General features: G+C 45.7%; 1 protein-coding gene across 1 annotated transcript in view; it reads left to right on the top strand.

The window, feature by feature from the left end:
* Window positions 1-4,779: 4,779 nt before the first annotated feature.
* The window catches only part of LOC127577480 (uncharacterized), a 52,075-nt gene continuing 33,788 nt past the window's right edge, over window positions 4,780-23,066 (top strand). Inside the window, exons 1-2 of the mRNA XM_052028705.1 lie at window positions 4,780-4,845; window positions 8,742-9,737. Coding sequence (XP_051884665.1) covers window positions 4,780-4,845; window positions 8,742-9,737 — 1,062 coding nt within the window. The remainder of the gene's footprint in view (window positions 4,846-8,741; window positions 9,738-23,066) is intronic.

Raw genomic sequence — 23,066 nt, 5'->3', positions numbered from 1 at the left:
TGGACGAGATATTTGCATCACCGTTAGCCACGGGTGAGGTGCTGGTAGACTGGAGGGTAGCGAATGTCTTGCCTTTATTTAAGAAGGGTGGCAAAGAAAAACCTGGGAACTGTAGACCAGTAAGTCCAACATCTGTGGTAGGTAAGCTGCTGGAGAGGATTCTGAGGGATAAGGTGTACATACATGTTGATTAGGGATAGTCATTGTGGCTTTGAGTGTGGGAGATCATGTCTTATGAACGATTGAGTTTTATTTTGATGATGTGACCAAGAAAGCGTGTCTGCTTTTCTATTTTATATTTCCCCTTAATCCTGTTAATATTCCCAATCCTGTTTTGATACAGTACATGGAGGTGGTGGTGACATTTAAATGATCAGATTAGTAATCCAGAGGTGTGGAGTAACAATCCAGAGACCCGAGTTCAAATTCTACCACGGCAGTTTAGAATTTAAATTCAGTTAATAATCTGCAATTTTAATGAAATAGGCAACCATTACTAATGAATACCACAAAACTATTGTGTGGGGTGGGTGGGGGGGGGGGGGGTGGAGATCTGAAAATCTGCTCACCTTTTCCCACTGTCCTGTTTGTGACTCCAGACCCAGCAAGCTGGTTGACTCGGTAGCAGTCCAGTGAGACATGCAGTTGGAATATAACTGCTACACTGAGCTAGAGGAAGAATAAATGGATGGCCCATAAACTGAGGCTCTAAATTTTGACATGGTAAAGCCATTCCCAACACAGTCCATGTGGTAAAGTTGCTGTCAGAAACATCCATGGAATGGTTAAACCAAGTGAGCTGTCCCACTAACAAGTCAAGCAGCAGCCTGACACAGTAATGCACACACAAACATTCATCACAAAGTGTTGGACCCCAATCCCAGGATAGGGCCTGTCTCAGAGGCAGGACAGATGCACCAATTGTGGCAGTACGATGGTATACCTGGGAATGGAAGGAGCTCTGGGAGTCCAAACATCAATTCCAGACCCAGGAGTTGTCAGGTGAAATGTGGACCAGAAAGCCACCTCCTGATGATCACTGACTGTCCTCAGCCAGCTACTGGGTCCATGATCTACCCTGTTCAACAATACTTGAAGCACTGAAGGTAGCAGGAGAACACAAAACATACTCTGGGTGGGGTCTGGAACATGCGTCACTGAGAGTGGTGGGCAGACCGCACAGACTAAGCTGGCCAAAGGACAGGGCTGCAGGTTGAATCTGTGGCAGGTGGAAGTGAAAGGACAGTTGCCCTCAATCATTTCAACACTCCTCACACTAGTGCACCCCACAGCCAGTCACCGAACCCTCCCACACTGGCCAAACCCTCCTTCGCTCACTGACCCCTCCCACTCACTCATTTCCCCCCCACTCATTGACCCCTACACTTATCCCTGAGACTTATTGAACAATACTTCTCAGCCTCACTGACCCCACCCCAGACTAACTACCCCTCCACACTCACCCCCACTCATTAACCCCCAGCACTCATCAATTCCCCCATAATCATTGACCCCTCACACTCACCAACCCTCCACCCACACTCAACACTCGCTGACCCTGCTGCAACCCCCCCCCCTTCTCATTTTCTATTTTCTCTCTAATTCCTTCATTAACCAGATGGCTCCAAAATTATTGAGATCACCTGGCCTTTCCCTTCAGAGATATTCTCTTTGTCTCTCCCTCACCCAATCTGCAACTTAAAGCTCGTTTTCTCACTTTCTCAGTTCTGATGAACAATCTTTCATCAGAATTGTTAACTCTTTCTTTTTCTATCAATACTACCTGACTTGGTGAATGTTTCCAGCATTTTCTCATTATATTTCAGATTTCAAGCATCTGTAATTTGTTGATTTTTCAAGAAATGTCAATATTTTCCCTTGTCTCATTATTTCCATTACATTCCAATAAGCTCTCAGCTTCTCATCCAATTGCATTTCTCTAGTAAATGACAAAGATAATGATAAAATCAAGCTGTCGCTAGCCAATCACCAAATCTATTTGCCACTGCTGCTTCTGAGAGGTTTTTTTTGTTTCCATCTGCAGCAGTGATCTAAATGCTGCCCACCAATACATGTACAATTTGGAATCTGACTGAGGACACCTGCGTTTTCCAGAAGGTGCTTGCTGTTAGTTTGGTCTGGTTGGAGTGCCAGGTGACCTTCCTGTAATCAGGGACACTTTTGTAATGTTTAAACAATGACCTCTCACAATCAATCTTATTAAACCTGCCTATAGCAGAGATTTTCTCTCCTTTTAGCCTTCCGTGTTGCCATGCCTCTTGTATCTCAACCAGACTATGTGTTTTGTGAAGTTTCTACTGTAGGATTGTTTTTTGTCTTCTTCTGGGATGTGGGCCAGGGTTTCTCAGTGTTGCAGTAAATTCATCCTTTGTTACATCCATAGTTTCCAGGGATGGGCCATTCATGCTGATGACTATCACATCCAGGTTCTATGTTAGAACGAGCTGGAGAGTCATGATTCCCCCTATCAATGCACCCCACATTTACCACTACACTAACACCCCACACTCAATACCCCATACTCCTTGATCCATCCAACCCCACTGTCTGATCCCAAACCTACCCCAGTTAACACCTCCACTCAGTGCCACCTCACGTGGCTTTCGTATCTTTATTTGCTCTTGCTCTCTCCTTTGTCCCTCCCTCGCCCAATTGCTGCAACTTAAAACTAACTTGTTTTCTCACTTTCTCAGTTCTGATGAATAATCTTTCATCAGAATTGTTAACTCTTTTCCTTTTTCTATTGATGCTGCCTGATCTGGTCAATGTTTCCAGAATTTTCTGCTTGTATTTCAGACTTCAAGCACCTGTGGTTTGTTGATCAAGAAATGTCAATGTTTTTCCTTGTCTCATTATTTCCATCACATTCTAGTAAGCTCTCGTCCTATTGCATTTCTCCAGAAGATGACAAAAACAATGATAAAATCAAGCTGTTGCCAGCTAATCTCCAAATCAATTTGCTACTACTGCTTCCTCGAAGAGCTGATTTCCCTCTCTGCAGCAGTGATCCAAATGCTGCCCACCACTTCATTAACGATTTGGTATCTTCCAGAAGGTGCAGTGGTTTAAGTTGTTGTTAGTCTGATCTGGTTGGAGTGCCAGGTGACCTTCCTGCAATCACGGTCACTTTTGTGATGTTAATCAATGATCTCTCTCCATCAATCTTATCAAACCAGAATATAGCAGAGATTCTCTCTCTTTTAGCTTTCCTGGTTGCCATGCCTCTTGTATCTCAACCAGAAAAAGTGTTTTGTGAAGTCTCTACAGCAGGATCAGTTTTTGCTCCCACTAGGATGTGGGCCAGGGTTTCTCAGAGTTGGAGTAGAGTTATCCTTAGTTACATACATAGATTCTGGGAATCGGCCTCTCATGCAGATGACTATGGTGTCCAGGTTCTGTGTTAGAGAGAGCTGGAGAGTCAAGAGGTTCACGAGGAAGCCACTGAGCTGCAGATTAGCTCAAGATTTGTCCCATGAAGATGGCGTTCCTCTTTGGGTTTGCCCTTCCAGGGGAAGTGTCCCCACCCATTTGGATTTTGACCTGGTGGTCCTGCTCATCGTCTCACTCAGGGTGGCGATGTCCTGAGTTTGGGTATGTAGATTTTGGGAGTGTCCACACATTTCAGGTCTTGAACTTGATATTGAAGAGTGTGTGACTTCTTATAATGTGGAATACATCTGCCCCACCCACGGACCCATGCTTGCACTGGTACCAGGTCATACACCTGCCCAACTCCCTGCCCCCATTCGCAGCTACCTCCTGCCCTCACTCCTACTTCTGTTTCTGATTGCAGTACTACCCTCACTCCCAACCACACTCCTGTTGCTGCCCTTGCTGTTGGCCATACTCCCAGCCCCATTCTTGGTCACATTCCTGCCCCCATTTCCGGCCAATCCCTGTCTCTATTCAAGACTGTCCTCCCGCCTCAGCTCCTCGTCAAAATCCGATCCCTGTTCCACTCCACGCTCCTGACCCCAGTCCCTGGAGCACTCTGCCCCTGCTGTTGCTTGCACACCTGCCGTCACTCCTGACTGCACTCTTGCTGTTTCACCTGCCCCTTCTCTCAAATGAAAGTTAAGACCTCAGGAGTAGACTGTAGTCCTGAAATTCTAAACTTAGCAGAGCGGAACCCCGGTCACAAGTTTGCACCTTTACCTCCCACACCTGATGAGTATAGGACATGCCCAGGTCCTCAGATGCTGCGACCATGATCATCTCCAAGAAACAAGCCTTCAAAGGCACGGATTGTTGGCAGCCAACCCTTGCCACCTGTTTCCTACAGTTGGATGAGGGAATTGGGGAAGGATGTACCTAAATCAGTGATTGTCCTAATGGTCTTTTCGCCATAATGGCAGAATTTGGAAAGAGGGCAGAGAAAGAAAGCTGGAGCTTTTCCTGGTGAATCTGTGCAAGACAGCCCCTTAAGGACATCAGGTCAAAGGTATCTGCTTATTTCGAGGTGGGTAAAATCATTCCACTTAATACAAACTGCACTTGTTAAACCCATCTATTATACTGTTTAATGATTATTGCTTCTCAAAAATGTTGCCTGTATTATTCATCAGCCCTTTAGTTAATCTGTAATCTTTTTAAATGTTTAAGTTTTACACTTCACAACTACTCGCAAAATGAAGCATTCTATCCATGTGTATGTGCAGCAGGACATGAAATGATCAGACCTGGTATGATATGTGGGAGATAATCTTTTACACCACTAAAGTGCCAGGCAATGACCAGCTCCAATATACACATCATTCAATGACATTATCATCGCTGAGTCCTTTGCCATCAAATTCTTGGACGTTGCCATTGATCAGTCTAGCTGTACTGTAGCTACAAAAACAGGTCAGGCTAGGCTTCCTGTTGTGATTAAATCAGTTCCTGTTACCCTAGATCTTTTCCACTATTTACTAGTTACCAATGTGCTGTAATATTCTCTCATTCATTGAATGAGTGCAGCTACAACAACAGTCTTGAAGCCTTTCAAAATCCAGCCTGCTTAATCAGTACCCTTCACTGTCCCGAGGGTTCACTCCTACCATTGCTGCAGCATGTGGCATCTGTAAAGCCAAAGCAAATTCCAACCCCACCTGGCAGGACAAGGATAGCAGTTGCTTGTGAATGCCACCCCCTGCAAGTTCTCTCCCAAGTTGCTCACAGCCTGACTTGGAAATAGAATGGTAGTCCTTCATCAGCAGCACCACATCTTGGAACGGCTCACCTGCAGCAGAAGAACTGCAGTGGTTCAAGAAGGTACCGATTTGTGGTAATCTGTAACATTCGGATGATAAATCAGCAACTCAACCTGAATTATTATCTTGGGAGCTTTTTTTTTAAAGGATTGCTTCTTTGTAACAAATACATTGTGCCAGTGAATCTGCGTAACTCTTGGGCTGAGAAATTCAGTTGAGTAATAGATATCTTTTTAAAATTTATTTATTGCTCAGAGTGTGGACATCACTGACAAGGCCAGCATTTGTGGCCCATCCCCAGTTGCCTTTGAGAAGGTGTTGGTGAGATGCCTTCTTGAACCACTGCAATTCCTTGAATTGACATACTCCTATGATGGCATTTCCGGGATTTAGACTTGGCAGTGAAGGGCTGGTGACATATTTGCTTTATACATGCAGACTTTCCACATGTTAACAGCTCAGGAGATAACACAAAGAGAATTGCAGATGTTGCAATCCATGTTATAACTTCCTCTATTTATGTTCATGTTTTATTTTTCAAAAAAATTGAATTGTTGAGCACACAGAAACAGGGCATGATACAAATCATTACTAATCGGAGATTAAACACCCACAGACTGTTTGAAATAGAAAACTGGTTTGTATTTCCATACAACATTGTAAATTTTCTCTGGATAATAGATTTGTTAATCTAACCTAGTTGTATTGTACACTTTTTTAAAAATTGGTTTTCAGGATGTGGGTCTTGCTGGCAAGGCCACCGTTTGTTGGTCACCACTGATTTTAAGTGCAACTTGGAAGGAACCTCTAGGTGGTGATGTTCTCTTGCAGCTGCTGCTCTTGTCCTCGGTGGCAGAGATTGCAGGATTGGGAGGTGCTTTTGGAATAGACCAGTTAAGTAATTGCAGTGCACTCTGTAGATGTACACACAGAGCCATGATGCATCATTGATGGAGTTAATGGATGTTTAAATGGTGATGGGTGTACCAAACAAATTGGCCACTTCTGGAAACCACTGCACACTACTGGAAATATGTGACTGGCACTTCATTGCTGGGTCAAAATCTTGGAAATGTCATCATGAAAGTATGTTAACCAGAGGAACTGCAGTGGTTCAAGAAGGCAGCTCACCTCTGCCTTTTCAAAGACAACTAGGGACAGGCCCCAAATGGTGGCCTTGTCAGTAATGCCCACACTTTTTTTAAAATATCCATTACACAATTGAATTGGAGCTACATGAGAGTTGTTGGAATTGTACTCGTCCAGGCAAGTGAAGAGTATTCCATCACACTTCTGATTAACAGATGGTGGAAAGGCTTTGGGGTGTCAGAAGGTGAGTCATTCTCTACAGGATACCTACCTTCTGACTTGCTTTGGTACTTACATCAAAACATACAGTGAAATGCATCTTTTTGCATAGAGTGTTCTGGGGACATCCCGCAAGTGTCACCATGCTTCCGGTGCCAACTTAGCATGCCCACAACTTCCTAACCTGTAGGTCTTTGAATGTGGGAGGAAACCAGAGCACCGGGAGGAAACACGCAGACACATGGGGAGAATGTACAAACTCCTTTCAGACAGCAGCCAGAATTGAACCTGGGTCGCTGGCACTGTAATAGCATTATGTTAACTGCTATACTACTGTGCCTGTCCTACTCTACCGTGTTGAGTTGAGTTTCTGGTCAATGCTGATCGTCTCAGCATGTGATGGTGGAGAACTCGGTAATGGTAAGGCCATTGAATGTCAAGCATAGGTGTTTAAACACTCTTCTTGCAGATAGTCTTTAAGGGTAATGGCTGGGCACTTTAGTAGCACAAATATTACTAACCACCCATCAGCCCATGTGGTCTGGGTCTTGCATTATGTAGGCATTTGCCAAGGAGTTGTGAATGGAATTGAACAATGTGTAAGATTCACTGAAGATCCCCACTTCTGACCTTGTGGATTATCACTATTGAAGCAGCTGAATATGGTTGAGCCCAGGACACTGCCCTGAGGAACTACAATGATGTCCCGAAGCTGGGATCATTGACCTAGAAAGAGCAGAGGAGACATAAACTCGGATGGGCTGGTGGAAGAGAGTGAAGGTTTCTTTCTCCTCCGATAGAGTCTCAGGAGCTATCCTCCATGCTGCTCAGCAAGGAAGAGCATGTATGATGCCTGCCAATGGGGATTTCTATACTGAAATCTGCCACCATCTGCAGTACCTGACGGGAACAAGGGCTGTGTCACCAGTGTCTGTCTGTGACCAGGGCATTCAACCTTTCTGCCTCTGGCCTCTTCCAGTCAGGAATGGAAGATATTGAGTAAATGTGGTGAATCGGCCATGATGGCCCTTGTGTCTGTTTTCAGAAGCTATTGAATTTGGACTGTTGCACTGTTGGAGGTGATAAGAAACTGCATCTGGGCTGGCCTCTCAGATGCCATTTACATCAGATGCCAGAGCACTGCTTGGAAGAAGACTGGAAGAGTTCTTCCAATGACCTTCTTAAAGTTAATCCATCATCACCAAGAATTTTCTTTCTTCACTAGATAGGCATATGGAGGAATTTAAAATAGAGGGATATGTGGGAGGAAGGGGTTAGATAGTCTTAGGCGATGTTTAAAGGTCGGCACAACATTGTGGGCCGAAGGACCTGTATTGTGCTGTACTGTTCTATGTTCACCACCACCTCTCTACCACCTCCAAGGCCAATACTGGATGAACTTAAATTGCCTCCAACTAAATATTGGGAAGACTAATCTCATTTTCTCCAAGCTCAATTACAAACATCATTTTCTAACCACCAACTCTCCCCTTTTCGTTGAAGCTGAGTTGAGTTTCCAGTTGCGTATCAATCCCATCCCCACCGGTGCCTTCATATCGCCCGAACCCACCTCTACCACCACTAATCTACAACCACTGTTGAAGGTGTTCTCCCTCCTTGACTTTCCCGCAGTTTACCCACCACCCTCCGTAAACCTGTGTCATCCAAAACCCCACGGCCCACACCCAAACGCTAAATCCGCTCTCCCCTTGCCCCCAGTGCTGACTGACGTGCACTTGCAACCCGTCTGACAGTGTTCACTGTTTGAATTCGAAGCACAGTTCTCAGATTTTCCGCCTCACTGTCTGTCTTCCTCTCGCTAGAGAATCATTTGGGATCTCTGCACTCCTCCAATCTGGTACCTTGTCATTCTTTGATTTTGACCGCTCCACCAATAACAGCGGTGCAACAGCTGAGACTGAATCGCACACTCTTCCTCCTTTCACCTCTTTGGTGCAAACATTGGCTGCCGCGTTACTTGCGTTGTGACAGTGGCTTAATTCTGTAGCACGAAAGACACCCGCTCTGCATTTCAAGTTCTTTCTCTTGTGCTCCGAGTTCCTGTTTCTGATCAACTGGCGGGCTCTTGGCAAATGGTACGTCCTTCATATACCACCGAAACAAATGCAAGTTCACCAGAAGAAGCTGCTCTTCGTTTCCAGGGGAAGTAATTTTCCGCCAGATTTTACTTTATTAAAGTAATCGGACTAAATGATCTAAATGCTGATTTCCAATATAACTGTGGCTAACAATGAGAGCCTGCCAACTCATTTGCCAGTGGAAAGGGCAGTGGCTTGCGTTGTTCTCAGTTTGGCATGCCTCATTGGAATACCTGGGAACTTGATCGTGATATGCACGATCCTTTTTAACATTACACGCCGATCTTCCACCATCATGCTGATCTTGACTCTGGCTGTGGCAGACTTTGTGGTCCTCGCCACTTTGCCATTTTGGATTTACTCCCTCGCCGTCGCGTGGATTTTTGGAGTTTTCTTCTGGAGGCTGACTCTCTACCTGATCTTCGCCTCCATGTACACCAGCGTGTTCCTCATCATGGTGATGAGTTTGGAGCGTCTGTTGGGAGTTCTCCGGCCCTTTGCCATCCAGAAGTGGCGGAAGAAAGCAAGAATCAGAAACGTAATTATTTGCATTTTGGTTTTATCTTTGCTTCTCGCTGTACCTAATATGACTCTTGAAATCAAGTTCGATGCAGAAGGGCGTCCAATGCACCGAGTCTACTCCTCCGGTAAACAGGAGATAGGGCTTCTCCTGCTGACAACCTTGGCGGGGTTCCTAGTTCCCTTCATCACACTAATTATTTCTTACAGCTTCATTTCCAAAAGAATAAAGCAAATGAGCTGTCAAAGAAAAAACAGAGCGGGGAAGTTGATCGCAAGCATTGTGATCGCGTTTGTCTTGTGCTGGTTACCGTTTCACGCAGTAAACATTTGCAGGGTTACTGCACTGCTGACAGAGAATTCAAATTCCGGCTTCTCTGGTAGATTAAACTCGACTTTTCTCCAATTAAAGGAAGCTGCCGGGGCTCTGGCTTTTATCAGTAGCTGTGTTAACCCTATCCTCTATGCTTTCGCTGCTCGGAACTTTAAAACGGGATTTAAAGCTGCAAATCTTGCAAAAGTCTTTGAACAAATGAATAGCAGCTTAAAAGAGAAACGGGACAAAGAGTCGAATGACAACGAGCTTCGTTCTGAATCGGCAGATATGCTTAAATCATGAGAACCGCTTCATCTACCGATGTACATTAAAGCATTTTCTCCATATCCTATTGTACAGCGTGCTTTACGTGAATTAGTGAAAAGCTGTGACGTGACCGAGTGTGAACAACTACATGCTCTCTGATTTAAAGCTCATTTAATTGATAACAACAAAAGGCAATGTTTTGGGTCCGGTCATTGTCAACCGCTTCATCGGCGATCTTCCCTCCAGCAAAAAGGTCCGAAGTGGGGAAGATCGCCGATGATTGCATGGTGTTGACATATGAAGAAGGGTGTGTCTGTCTGCAGCAAGACCAAGGCAACGCGAGGCTCTGATTAAGACGAGTGACTATTTTCAACAAGAGAGTTCATTCACCTCCCCGTGATATTCGGTGGAATTTCCACCAATATTCCTGAAGTCATTGACCAGAGACCTGGCTGGGTATTCTGTAATGCTTAACTTGTCCCCCAACTCTCGAAGTATTCCACTGTCTTCAAGGCATAAATCTGGTGTGTCGACACTTCTGGCCCGGAGGTACAGCTTCACCTCACTCAATGAATTCACAGCATTCAGAACAACAAAGCTGCTTTGACTGGCATAAGTCACCATCCTACCTCCACTACAGGTGCACTGTGGTTGCAATGTGTGCAATCAAGGTGTATTCCCTCAGCACTTCACGAGACTGCAACCTCCACAATGGAGAAGGGAGCAGGCACATGAGGATGCAGTGACTGAGCTGCACAACATCCTGAATTGGAAATGTATTGCTATTGCTCCATCTTCTCTGGGACAAAAAATATTTAAATCTGTCAGATCTGGAACACAGCAATTGATGGATGCCACTCAGGAACATTTAGGTATAGGTATGCTGGCCTTGCATGAAAGATTGGGGGTGGTGGGGGGGGGGGTGAAATGTATTTGTTGCTGATCTATTGTTCAATAAACTCATGCTGATTAAAGACCAAACTGAGATCTGATGTGGCTATTATGCTGTAAGATTTGGTCACCCAGATTACAGTTGGAGACAGATTTGGCCCACGGCATATTTTGATTTAGCTCCTGAATAACGTCCAGGCTGGGATGTTCTACCGTGCATGCATTATAGAGTCGAGATCTTGGAGAAAGATGGGGAAATGGATTGTGGAGATTGTAGTTTATTGGAGGAAGGGAACCAGAGGAGTGACTGTGGAAACACACACCAAGTGCTGAAGGAACTCAGTGGGTCAGGCAGTATCTATGGAGGCAAATGAACAGTTGATATTTTGGGCTGAGACCTTTCATCAGGACTGGAAACAAAGATGGGAGAAGCCAGAATAAAAGGGTGGAGGGAGGGGAGGAGCACAAGCAGTTGGGGGGGGATACGGTGATAGGTGAATCTAGGTGAGGGGGGGAAGATGGGGGGGGTGGGAATGATATGAGAAGCTAGGAGGTGGGTGGAAGAGGCAAAGGGCTGAAGAAGATGGAATCTGACAGGAGAGGACAGAGGACCATGGAATAAAGGGAAGGAGGTGGGGAGGGGAACCAGAGGGAGGAAGGTGTGGACGATGGCCAGGTCGTGAGGGTGGGGGAGGGGAAAGAGAAGGCGTAATGGGGCCAGAGGGATAAGGTAAAACAAAGGGGTGGGGGGGGGGGTGGGAACGGTTGGAGTGGTTACTGGAAGTTACAGAAATCGATGTTGATGCCGTCAGATTGGAGACTACCCAGATGGAATATGAGGTGGACAGACGTGACAGTGGGGGAATGGGAAGTGGAATTAAAATGGCTGGCCACTGGGAGATCCCGGCTGGTGCTTTTTGAAGCGCTCCCCCCCAATCTGTGTCAGGTCTCACTGATGTAGGCGAGGCTGCACCGGATGCAATAAATGACACCTCTGGTTCCCTAACTCCTTCCCTTTATTCCATGGTCCACTGCCCTCTCCTATCAGATTCCATCTTCTTCAGCCCTTTGCCCCTTCCACCTGTCACCTCCCAGCTTCTCACATCATTCCCACTCCCCCCACCCTTTATTCTGGCTTCTGCCCTCTTTCTTTCCAGTCCTGATGAAGGGTCTCGGCCCGAAACGTCGACTGTTCATTTCCCTTCATGGATGCTGCCTGACCTGCTGAGTTCCTCCAGCATTTTGTATATGTTGCTGCACATCTTCAGCATCTGCAGTCTTTCCTGTGTCTCCGAGTGACTGAGGGAGGTATTTGGCAAGAAGATCAACCGATCCATGACATTGGTAGAGGGAGGGTTGGAAGGAGGACTGCTGGGAGTGTCAGAGGACATTGCAGCAAAGGTGGTGACTTTTGGGAGAGGGCATCAGGACTTATGGAGGGGAAATTAGAGAGAAGATCGAGACCTCTAAATGGGGGTGGGGCGGGAGGGGGAGGTTAGAGATTGGATTACCACCTTACGGGAGGCTTTCAGAAATGGGATCAAGATTCAGTAGCAGCTAAGGCATTGGTGGGGCGGGGGACAAAATGTGGTCGGAGATGATTGAGATTTGGGGGGTATTGGAGATATAGGGAGGTGGTGATATAAAAGGGTTCAAGAGCTGCTGTGGTCAACCAACTACTGTTGTATTTCCGTTAGTGCCTTTCTTCTGTGTGCCTTTGCTCTTACGCGGTGCTATTTCCATGGTTAGGGGGAAGGCTGTTGATTTCAGTGGAGGAGACTGCACAAGGTTTTGGACGCTGACCTCTAGTGGATCTGGGTCTGGAACGTCTGGCTTTGAACTGCCCATTGTCTATTTGTGTGACAGCGATATGTGCTAGTTGGCTAAAGCACAGCTGTGGTGTGAATGGTGGGATCATGAAGGTTCTCTGCTTTATGCTTCACAGCTGTATCCCCAGCATACCCCTGAAGCAATGCCCAATAACCCATTGGAGAATACAGTGTCTGCATGCTCATAAATGATGCTGCTTCCAAAGGCAAATAACAGAGGTAGAGCTAGTAACAGAACATCCTTTAATGAAATTAGGTGACCCTTAGCTGGTGGCAGTGTCTGGTACAAAAATATATCAAATGTCATGTACATGGTACACTAATTCTTACTCTTACATACACTACATTGCTTCCCCTTTATAAAAAGCAATAACTGTATGTAATCCATCAAGTATTTTCATACATCAAATGTTACAGTTAACTATTTACAGTTATGAACTTGTACAAGTAAAGCATTATTTATAAAGATATATATATATATATAAACATAGTTATGAATTGTACCAATCAAAAATTCACTTAGTTTCTTTGCCGCCTTGCCTATAAGAGCAATACCTAACATCTGAGGCATCTGCTCCAGGTACTGATGATTCCAGTGGATCACTTCTCCAGATTAGCTTCCTGCGCATATGGCCCCACATTTTCTTCTGCAGTTGTTGCTTCATCACATTGCTTATTCCAAACACCAAACTATTCACAGAAAATTCAACATCATTTATTTATAATATCAACTATTACAGTAGTTACAGTTATGCATTATATTGAATACATTACTGGATACCATGAATTCAATCACAACGACCTTTGTTTGCTTTTTAAAGCTCCCCATCATTGTGTCCCAGCTTTCACACCCTCCCTGAACTCACTATCTTTTTGCCTTGATGAATATAGATGAGAAGTATTAATTTAGGGCCTCAACCACATTGCCACCTGGTGTAAGAGAGGACCTGGCAAAAGTAGATTGGCAGCAGATGCTTGCGAGTAAAATGACAGCTTACAAGTGGGAGTCTTTTAAAAGAGAGTTAGTAAGAGTTCTGGGCCAACAAGGTGATAGCTCCTCTCATATACCTAAATTCTACCCATATGGCCTCATTGGCCTCTTCAGCATATTCTAACTAAGTACTGCCTTTATGTTCTCACTAACCAGTAGTGCAACACCCCCCCCCCCCCCCACCTCCTCTTTTTCATTCTCCTCTATCACATTTGAAACTTCTATAGCCTGGAATATAAGTTGCCAGCCTTGGCCTTTCCCTTGCCTCAACCATGTTTCTGTGATTGCAATAACATCATAATTCCAAGTGCTGATGAATGCTCTAATCTCATCCAATTTACCTGTAAGGCTCTTTGCTTTAAAGTCAATGCAGTTGTGCCCATGCTTCCTCAACTACTTCTGTCTGCTCTGCCTATTGGACCTGCTCTACATTTTTCTCTCCACCTGCTGCACCACTGCAATATGTCCTATCGCCCACCCTGCCAAGTTAATTTGAACCACGTAACCTGTGTAAAACTCCCTGCAAGGATATTGGTCCCATCCAGTTTAGGTGCTACCTGTCCTTCTTGTACAGGTCCCAGCTACCCCAGGAGTGATGCTAATGACCCAAATACTTAAAGCCTTCCCTCCTGTACCAGCTCTTTAGCCATGCTTTCATCTGTCTTAACCTTCTATTTCTACCCTCATTAGTATGTGTCACAAGGAATAATCCTGTGATTATGAACATAGAGGTCCTGCTTGTTAACCTTCTGCCTGACTGCCTAAAATCACCTGCAGGACCTCAAACCTCTTCATACCTATGCCATTAGTACTGATGTGTACTACAACCTCTGGCTGTTCTCCCATGTCCTTCAGAGTGTCTGTACCCAGTCCAAGACATTTCTGACCCTAGGACCAGGGAGGTAACATTCCATTGTGGAGTCTCGCTGTTGGCCACAGAAATGCTTATCTCTGTCCCTCACTAACAGATCTCCCACCATGACTGCTAACCTAGACTTTTTCCTTCCCTTTTGTGTGCATCAGAGTCAACTATGCAGCCACAAACCTGGCAGCTGCTGCTGCTGCTTCCCTCTGAGAGGCCCCCCCCTCCCAAACTGTATCCAAAGTGATATACCTACTTGAAAGGACAACAAGAGGAGACCTACTGCATTACATGCAGGCACTTACTGCTGTTCCTGTTGATCACCCGTCTCCTCTCTTTCTGGAACTGTAGCATGACCAACTCACTAAGCTCTCTATCTCCCACATTTTCTGCATCCCGGATACTCTACAGCAGCTGCAACTGCTCCATGTGATCTGACAGGAGATGTAGCTGGACACAATTCCCACAGGTATAATAACCAGGGACAGAAAGACAAAACAAATCTACCTGGTTAAGACTCACCCTCCTCACTGAAGTCTGACACTCATTAAAGCCTGCACTTTGACCTCAACTGCAGCACTTTGACCTCATGGTCCTTCTCAAAATGGCTGCTCCCACTGCACCTGCCTCTCCTTTTATACTTGCCCACTCTCGATTTTGCTAGTCCTGCTGGTCTCACTGCTGCCTCTGGGACTTACCTCGCTTGTTCTGTTGATTTCACAGGTACTGATTTCCCCTTTCTGGACTAACTCTGCCATGTGTGTTTTCAGTCTGTCTGCCACACTCTTGCTACAATGTTTGGGCAGACATTAGTCGGTCCATTTGTACGTAGAACATAACTGCATAGTACAGGCCCTTCAGCCAATGATGTTGTGCTGACATTTTAGCCTACCCTAAGATCAATCTAACCCTTCCCTCCCACATAGTGCTCCATTTCTCTATCATTCAGGTGGCTATCTCTTAAATGTCCCAAATGTATCTGCCCCCTACAACCTCTGCAGGCAGTGCATTCCACGCATTCACCACTCTCTGTATAAAAAAAACTTACCTCTGACATCCGCCTTATACCTTCCTCCAATCACCTTAATATTATGTCCCCTCGCGTTAGCTATTTTCACCCTGGGAAAAAGTCTGCGACTGTCCACTCGATCTATGCCTCTTATCATCTTGTACACCTCTATCAAGTCACGTCTCATCCTCCTTCTCTCCAAAGAGAAAAGCCCTAGATCACTTAACCTATCCTCATAAGACATGTTCTCCAATCCAGGCAGCATCCTGGTAAATCTCCTCTGCACCCTCTCTAAAGCTTCCACATCCTTCCTATAATGAGGCGACCAGATCTGAACACAATACTCCAAATGTGGTCTACCAGAGTTTTATAGACCTGCAACATTACCTCGCGGCTCTTGAACTCAATACCCCGACTAACGAAGGCCAACACACCATATGCCTTCTTAACAACCCTATTGACCTGTGCAGCAACCTTGAGGGATCTATGGATGTGGACCCCAAGATCCCTCTGTTCCTCCACACTGCTAAGAGTCCTGCCATTAACCTTGTATTCTGCCTTCAAACTCGATCTCCCGAAGTGTATCACTTCACACTTTTCCGGGTTGAACTCCATCTGTCACTTCTCAGCCCAGCTCTGCATCCTATCAATATCCTGTTGTAATCTACAGCAACCTTCTGCACTATCCACAACACCACCAACCTTTGTATCATCAGCAAACTTACTAACCTACCCTCCTACATCCTCCTCCAAGTCATTTATAAAAATCACAAAGAGCAGGGGTCCCAGAACAGACCCCTGCGGAACACCACTGGCCACCAACCTCCAGGCAGAATACGCTCCATCTACTACCACCCTCTGTCTTCTATGAGCAAGCCAATTCTGAATCCACACAGCCAAGTTTTCCTGGATCCCATGCCTCTGGATGAGCCTTCCATGAGGAACCTTATCAAATGCCCTACTAAAATCCATGTACACCACATCCACTGCTCGACCTTCATCAATGTGCTTTGTCACATCCTCAAAGAGTTCAATCAGGCTCGTGAGGCACAACCTGCCCTTCACAAAGCCATGCTGACTGTTCCAAATCAGCGTATGCTTCTCCAAATGCCCATACATCCTGTCTCTAAGAATATTCTCTGGTAATTTGCCCACTACTGATGTAAGACTCACTGGTCTGTAATTCCCAGGGTTATCCCTACTCCCTTTCTTAAACAATGGAACAACATTTGCCACCCTCCAATCATCTGGCACTACTCCTGTGGCCAGTGAGGACGCAAAGATCATTGCCAAAGGTGCAGCAACCTCTTCCCTCGCTTCCCATAATAACCTTGGATATATCCTGCCTGGCCCCGGTGACTTATCTATCCGAATGTTTTTCAAAAGTTCCAGCACATCCTCTTTCCTCATGTTGATGTGCCCCAGTGTATCAGCCTGTTGTACGCCATCCTCGCAAACGTCAACGTCTCTCTCACTGGTGAATACTGAAGCGCAGTATTCATTAAGGACCTCCCCTACCTTTTCCGACTCCAGGCACGTTCCCTCTTTTAACCCTGATCGGTCCTACCCTGACTCTAGTCATCCTCCTAGTCTTCGCATACGTGTAGAATGCCTTGGGGTTTTCCTTGATTCTACTCACTGAGGGCTTCTCATGCCCCCTTCTAGCTCTCCTAAGTCCATTCTTAAGCTCCCTCCTGGCTACCTTGTAACTCTCCAGAACCCTGTCTGATCCATGCTTTCTAAACTCCAGGTAAGCTTCTTTCTTCCTCTTGACAAGATATTCTACGTCTCTTGTCAACCGTGGTTCCTTAATTTTGCCGTCCTTACCCTGCCTCAATGGGCCAAACCTGTCCAGAACTCCATGCAAGTACTCCCTAAACAACCTCTACATTTCTACCGTGCACTTCCCAAGAACATCTGTCCCCAGTTTACGCACCCAAGTTCCTGCCTGATAGCATCATAATTCCCCCTCCCCCAGTTAAATACCTTCCCATATCGTCTTCTCCTATCCCCCTCCAAGGCTATGTTAAAGGCCAAGGAGTTATGGTCACCATGTCCAAAATGCTCTCCCACTGAGAGATCTGAAACCTAATCAGCTCATTGACTAGTACCAGGTCCAGAATGGCCTTTCCTCTGGTTGGCCTGTCCACGTACTGTGTCAGGAATCCTTCCTGGACACACCTAACAAACTCTGCCCCATCTATCCCCTTTACACTAAGGAGGTGCCAATCAATATTAGGGAAGTTGAAATCACCCATGACAACAACCCTGTTATTTTTGCTTCTCTCCAAAATCTGCCTCCTGATCTGCTCCTCAGTGTCTCTGCTGTTATTTGAGGAGGGGGGGGGGGGTGGTCTGTAGAATACTCCCAGTAGAGTGATCACTCCCTTCCTGTTTCTGACTTCCACCCACACAGACTCAGTAGACGATCCCTCCAGGACGTCCTCCCTTTCTACAGCTGTGACACTGTTCCTGATCAGTAAAGCCGCTCCCCACCTCTTTTACCTCTGTCCCTGTCCCTTTTGAAACGTCTAAACCCCAGGATATCCAGCAGCCGTTCCTGCCCTTGCGACAGCCAAGTCTCTGTAATGGCCACCACGTCATAGTTCCACGTACTTAACCACGCTCTAAGTTCATTACCCTTGTTCCTGATTCTTCTTGCATTAAAGTAGATGCACTTCAGCCCATCCAGCTGACTGCAATTTTGCTCTTTCAAATGCCCATCCTTCCTCACAGTCTTTCTACGCCCTGCATCTACTTGTACACTAAATGCACCAACCTCTGACCTATTATTCTGGTTCCCATCCCCCTGCCAAACTAGTTTAAACCCTCCCCAACAGTTCTGACAAACCTGCCTGCAAGAATATTGGTCCCCCTCCAGTTCAGGTGTAACCTGTCCCTTTTGTACAGGTCGTACCTTCCCCAGAAGAGATCCCAATGATCAACAAATCTGAAACCCTGCACCCTGCACTAATTCCTTAGCCACGTATTCATCTGCCAAATCATCCTGTTCTTACCCTCACTGGTGCATGGCACAGGCAGCAATCCAGAGATTACTACCCTTGAGGTCCTGCTTTTCAGCTTCCTACCAAGCTCCCTATATTCCCTCTTCAGGACCTCATCTCTTTTCCTACCTATGCCATTGTCACGACCTCTGGCTGTTCACCCTTCCCTTTCAGAATGCTGTGGACCCGATCCGAGATGTCCATGGCCCTGGCACCCGGGAGGCAACATGCCATCCGAGAGTCTCTTTCACGTCCACGGAATCTCCTGTCTGCCCCCCTTACTGTGGAATCCTCTATCACTACCGCCCTCCTCTTCTCCCCCTCCTCCCTTCTGCATCAGACGACCAGGCTCAGTGCCAGAGACCTGGTCACTGTGGCTTTCCCCTGGTAGGTTGTCCCCCCAACAGTATCCAAGGTGTTATACCTGTTATTGAGGGGAACAGCCACAGGGGTACTCTGCACTACCTGACTATTCTCTGTCCTTCTGACAGTCACCCAGCTAGCTGCCTCCTGCAGCTTTGGAGTGACTGCCTCCCTGTAGCTCTTATCTATGAACTCCTTGTTACTCTATCCTGTAGGAGCTGAAGGTCATCCAGCTGCAGTTCCAGTTCCCTAACACGGTCTGTAAGGAGCTGCAGCTGAATGCACCTCGTGCAGATGTAGTTATCAGGGAGACTGGATGTCTCCCAGAACTCCCACATCTCACAAGCTGAACACACCACTAGTAACAACTGGTAACAATTTGCAAATGTGGCTTGTTTAGACTTTTGCAAGGTGAAACTCACAAGCACATGAACAAAGACTCACCTCTTTTCAAAGGTCCTGCTCCAAATCTGGCTGCAACTCCCGACTCTGCAAGGTGAAACTCACAAGCACACGCACAGAGACTCACCTGTTTCCAGTCCTGATGAAGGGTCTCAACCCAAAGTGTTGACTGTTTATTTCCCTCCATAGATGCTGCCTGACCTGCTGAGTTCCTGCAGCATTTTGTCCGTGTTGTTGTATATGTCTCTGTTATTAAAATATTCCTATGTCACTGTGGAAGTGACAGTCTTCATTTAACTATTCATAATGAACTATCTTTCACTGGCCCTAGACTCAGAATGTCTACCCCTCTGGAACACCTCACCCTTTTCTGTTTCTCCAACAAGTTTGTTACTTTGCTTTACAAATCTGCTTCTCAGCCTTGTGGCGACCGCAGGTGCTTCTGTGAGCTACACCTTCTGCCCCAGTATTCCTTTGCCCTGATACAACACCTGCTTCACTTGCTGACTAGCAGTGTACTATACATTTGTCCAACCCTTACCAGCACGCTTGAACAGTCATGCAAACCCATGTCTCTCAAAAAAAATGCCTAGAATTTTCTTTTAATGCCACTGCAATACTGCTGCATTTGGAGATGGCTCTCTCTGCAGACAACGGTGTTTATTCATTGTATAGGTTGAAGACTGGTTCTCGTTTGTATTAACTGGCTGCTATCCCCATAAGTCCTGAAGGATATCCCACCAGCAATCCCTAACTGAAAGTATGCTGCTGTGGTCCATTCTTATGGCAAATTACTATTGGATGTTCTATGTTCCCTATCACCATCATGCAGCTTCACCACATCCGTTGTCACTATCGCAAGATGCTTTCTTGATGTCTCCATCACAATATCTGTTATCCTACTTCCTCCCAAGGAGGTTTTTCTTTTAACTGTTTACCTCTTCCTGCACAAGCTTCACATTTCTTATCAGATGGGTCATTGTCAAATTCCATCTGCAATAGTGTAGTGCGTATCCTCCAACCTTATCTACTGCACTCGGTGCTCTCAATGTAGCCTCCATGACATTGGCAAGACCAAGTGTAGATCAGGCGACCATTTTGTAGAGGACCTGTGCTCTGTCCACAATGGGCATTTGAGCAAGCAGCATGTCATTTCAACTGCCCCTCCTAGTCCCACACCAACCTGTCTGTCCTCAGCCTTCTCCACTGCCATGGTGAGGCTAAATACAAACCAGAACAACACCCCATGCAGACTGGTCCACAAGTTAAAGTCCTTACACTGGGGCAAGACTAATTTTGAAGGTATTAGACAAGAACTTGCAAAGGTTGATTGGGCGAGACTGTTTGCAGGTCAATGAATGTCTAGAAGTGGGAAGCTTTTAAAGGTGGTATAAGAAGAGTTGAGGGGCAGCATGTTCCTGTTAGAGTGAAGGGCAAGACTGGCAGGATTAATGTCAATGAGGGGTATTGAGTCTCAAGTCAGGAAAAAGAAGGGGGATACATAAGGTATAGCCAGCTGGGATCAAGCAAGTCCCTTGAGGATATAAGAGATGGAGAGTGCACTTAAGGGAATTAGAAAGGTAAAAAGTGGATATGAGATATCCCTCTCAGATAAGGTAGAGGAGAATCCTGAAAGATTCTGTAAGTACATTAAGAACAAAAAGGTAGCTAGGGAGAGAGAAGATCACCTTAAGGATCGGTGTGGTATAAATGTGTGGAGCAACAGGAGATGGGCAAGGTCTGAAATGAATACTTCTTGTCTGTATTTACTGTGGGGAAGGACATGGAAGCTGATGAGTTCAGGGAAAAGAACAGTGATGTCCTGAAACATACCAACATTACGAAAGCTGAGGTGTTGGTGGTCTTGAAGCTCACAAAGGTGGATAAGTCCCTGGGTCCTGACCAGATGTACCTTAGAACATTATGGGAACAAGGGAAGAAATTGCTGGGGTCCTGGCAGAGATATTTGTATCTTCATTAGCCATGGTGAGGTACTAGGAAACTGGAGGATGGTTAAGAAGGGCTGCAAGGACAAGCCAGGGAACTACAGGCCAGTGAGCCTAGCATCAGTGATGGGAAAGGTATTGGAAGGGATTCTGAGGATTTACTTGCATTTGGAAAGGCAAGGACTGGTTAGGATAGTCAGTATGGCTTTGTGCATAGGAAATCATACCTCACAAATTTGATTGAGCTTTTTGAAGAGGTGACCAAGAGGTCTGATGAGAGCAGAGCAGTAGACGTTGTTTATATGGATTTATATAGGTAAATGCCTGAGCCTGTTTCTATCTAGAGTGTTCACTTACGTATCCACCACATCCATGGGCTGGGCATATTCATATCTTCCCTTCAGGACCCCGTTCTCTGCTCCCTTGGCAATTGATCACTCTCCCACTACTCTGTCAAGCAGCAATGTCACAAACACAATGTCAGTGTTGAGTCTGCAGACTCTTTAGTGTTACTGCTTGAAAAGTCAAATAAGAGAGACAGACAAGTAACAGAACATCTATTACTGAAGGCAGCCAACTCCTATCTAAAGCAGTGTGTATACAACAATTCATCAAAAGCCATAACACATCATACACTCAGTCCTTAAATGTATACGTACACATACGTATATACTGCAGAGAACTGGTGAATTAATTGTTGTGACATGATGCAATCCACCTTAAACATTGATATCCAGAAACATGATGCCACTAAGCGAAGCATGAGAGATGTTTGAGCACCAAGACATTGTGTGATTGGTGCATGGAAGCTGATGCACCAGCCATCAGGTGCTGCATGATAACGAGGTCCACAAGTGCACTGACGGAGTTGCCCACCAGTTTCATGGTGGAAAAGACAGGCTCCACATTTCAGGCCAAGTTCTGATGAAAGGTTATTGAGCTGAAAGGTTAATTCTGTTTCTCTTTCCACCGATGCTGCCCCACCTGCTGAGTATCTCCAGCATTTCATAGTCCTGTGCTTGGTTGGTGCTGGCTGTCCCTAGTCAGAGACCTTCTCTACCTCCTCCTTCAGTTGTCTCCTCCTTCTCCTCCTCTGACATTATTGAGACACAGCAGACCTGCAATCAAAGCCCCCATTTCTTGCCCAGAATGCTTCTCCTGCACCTCAGCATCAGGCACAGGGATCTTACTTTCCATCTTACTCAAACTTTGAAATCTTCCAAATAATCACCAACAAACCTGCCTGTCTTTGAGGAAGGATTTCTTTAAATAATGCAGGTAGGGCAGGGACCAAGTAATGGGGATGATTTCTACTGCTAAGGCCAGATTCACACATATAACACGGACTTGACAGGGCTGGCATCAAATCAGTATTGAACAAAGCCTGACATCACAAACTGTTTACTCTGCGTACTTGCGGGTTGCACAAGAATTACAATACAGTTGAAGTTATTAACTCGTGTTTAACACTTTGCGCTTGTGATTGGTAAGTTAAATTGTGAGCAAATTGGCACCCAGTTTCCTGGTCATAGTGTTCCAGCACATCATGCTTTTGATGCCTCTTTGAAAGAGCTATGGAATTAGACTCACTTTCGGCATTGTCTTCATAGTCCTGAAATATTTTTCTTTTGAAGAATTTATCCAATTTTCTTTTGAAAGTAATTGTTGAATCTGCTTTCACCAACTTAAGGATGTGAAATTCGGGTCATAACAATTCATTACAACAGGCTGGACCATGCTTAATCTGACTTGTGCCTCAAGTAAACCCTGTACCATTCCCACTGCTGCACCTAACCTTTTGCAGCCTCACAGCTCTTGAGGCCACACCGTGGTGGCAATAGGTGAAGAAGAGGGGTTCAAATGTGGTGGCTGACCTGTGGCAGCAGATCCTGAGGACTTGCGCTGGATCACTCTGATCACCTTTTCTCAGGTCAAAGCCACTTTTTACTGCATCTATATGTCCCTGACCGTCAGAAGTATTTAAAAACAGTTGAAATATATTTTAATGATTAAAACATTAAAGATGTCAAGACATAATAAATTAAA

This window comes from Pristis pectinata, chromosome 13 (genome assembly GCF_009764475.1).
Source record: "Pristis pectinata isolate sPriPec2 chromosome 13, sPriPec2.1.pri, whole genome shotgun sequence".
NCBI lineage: Eukaryota > Metazoa > Chordata > Chondrichthyes > Rhinopristiformes > Pristidae > Pristis > Pristis pectinata.
This window is presented reverse-complemented; position numbering and strand designations above follow the sequence as displayed.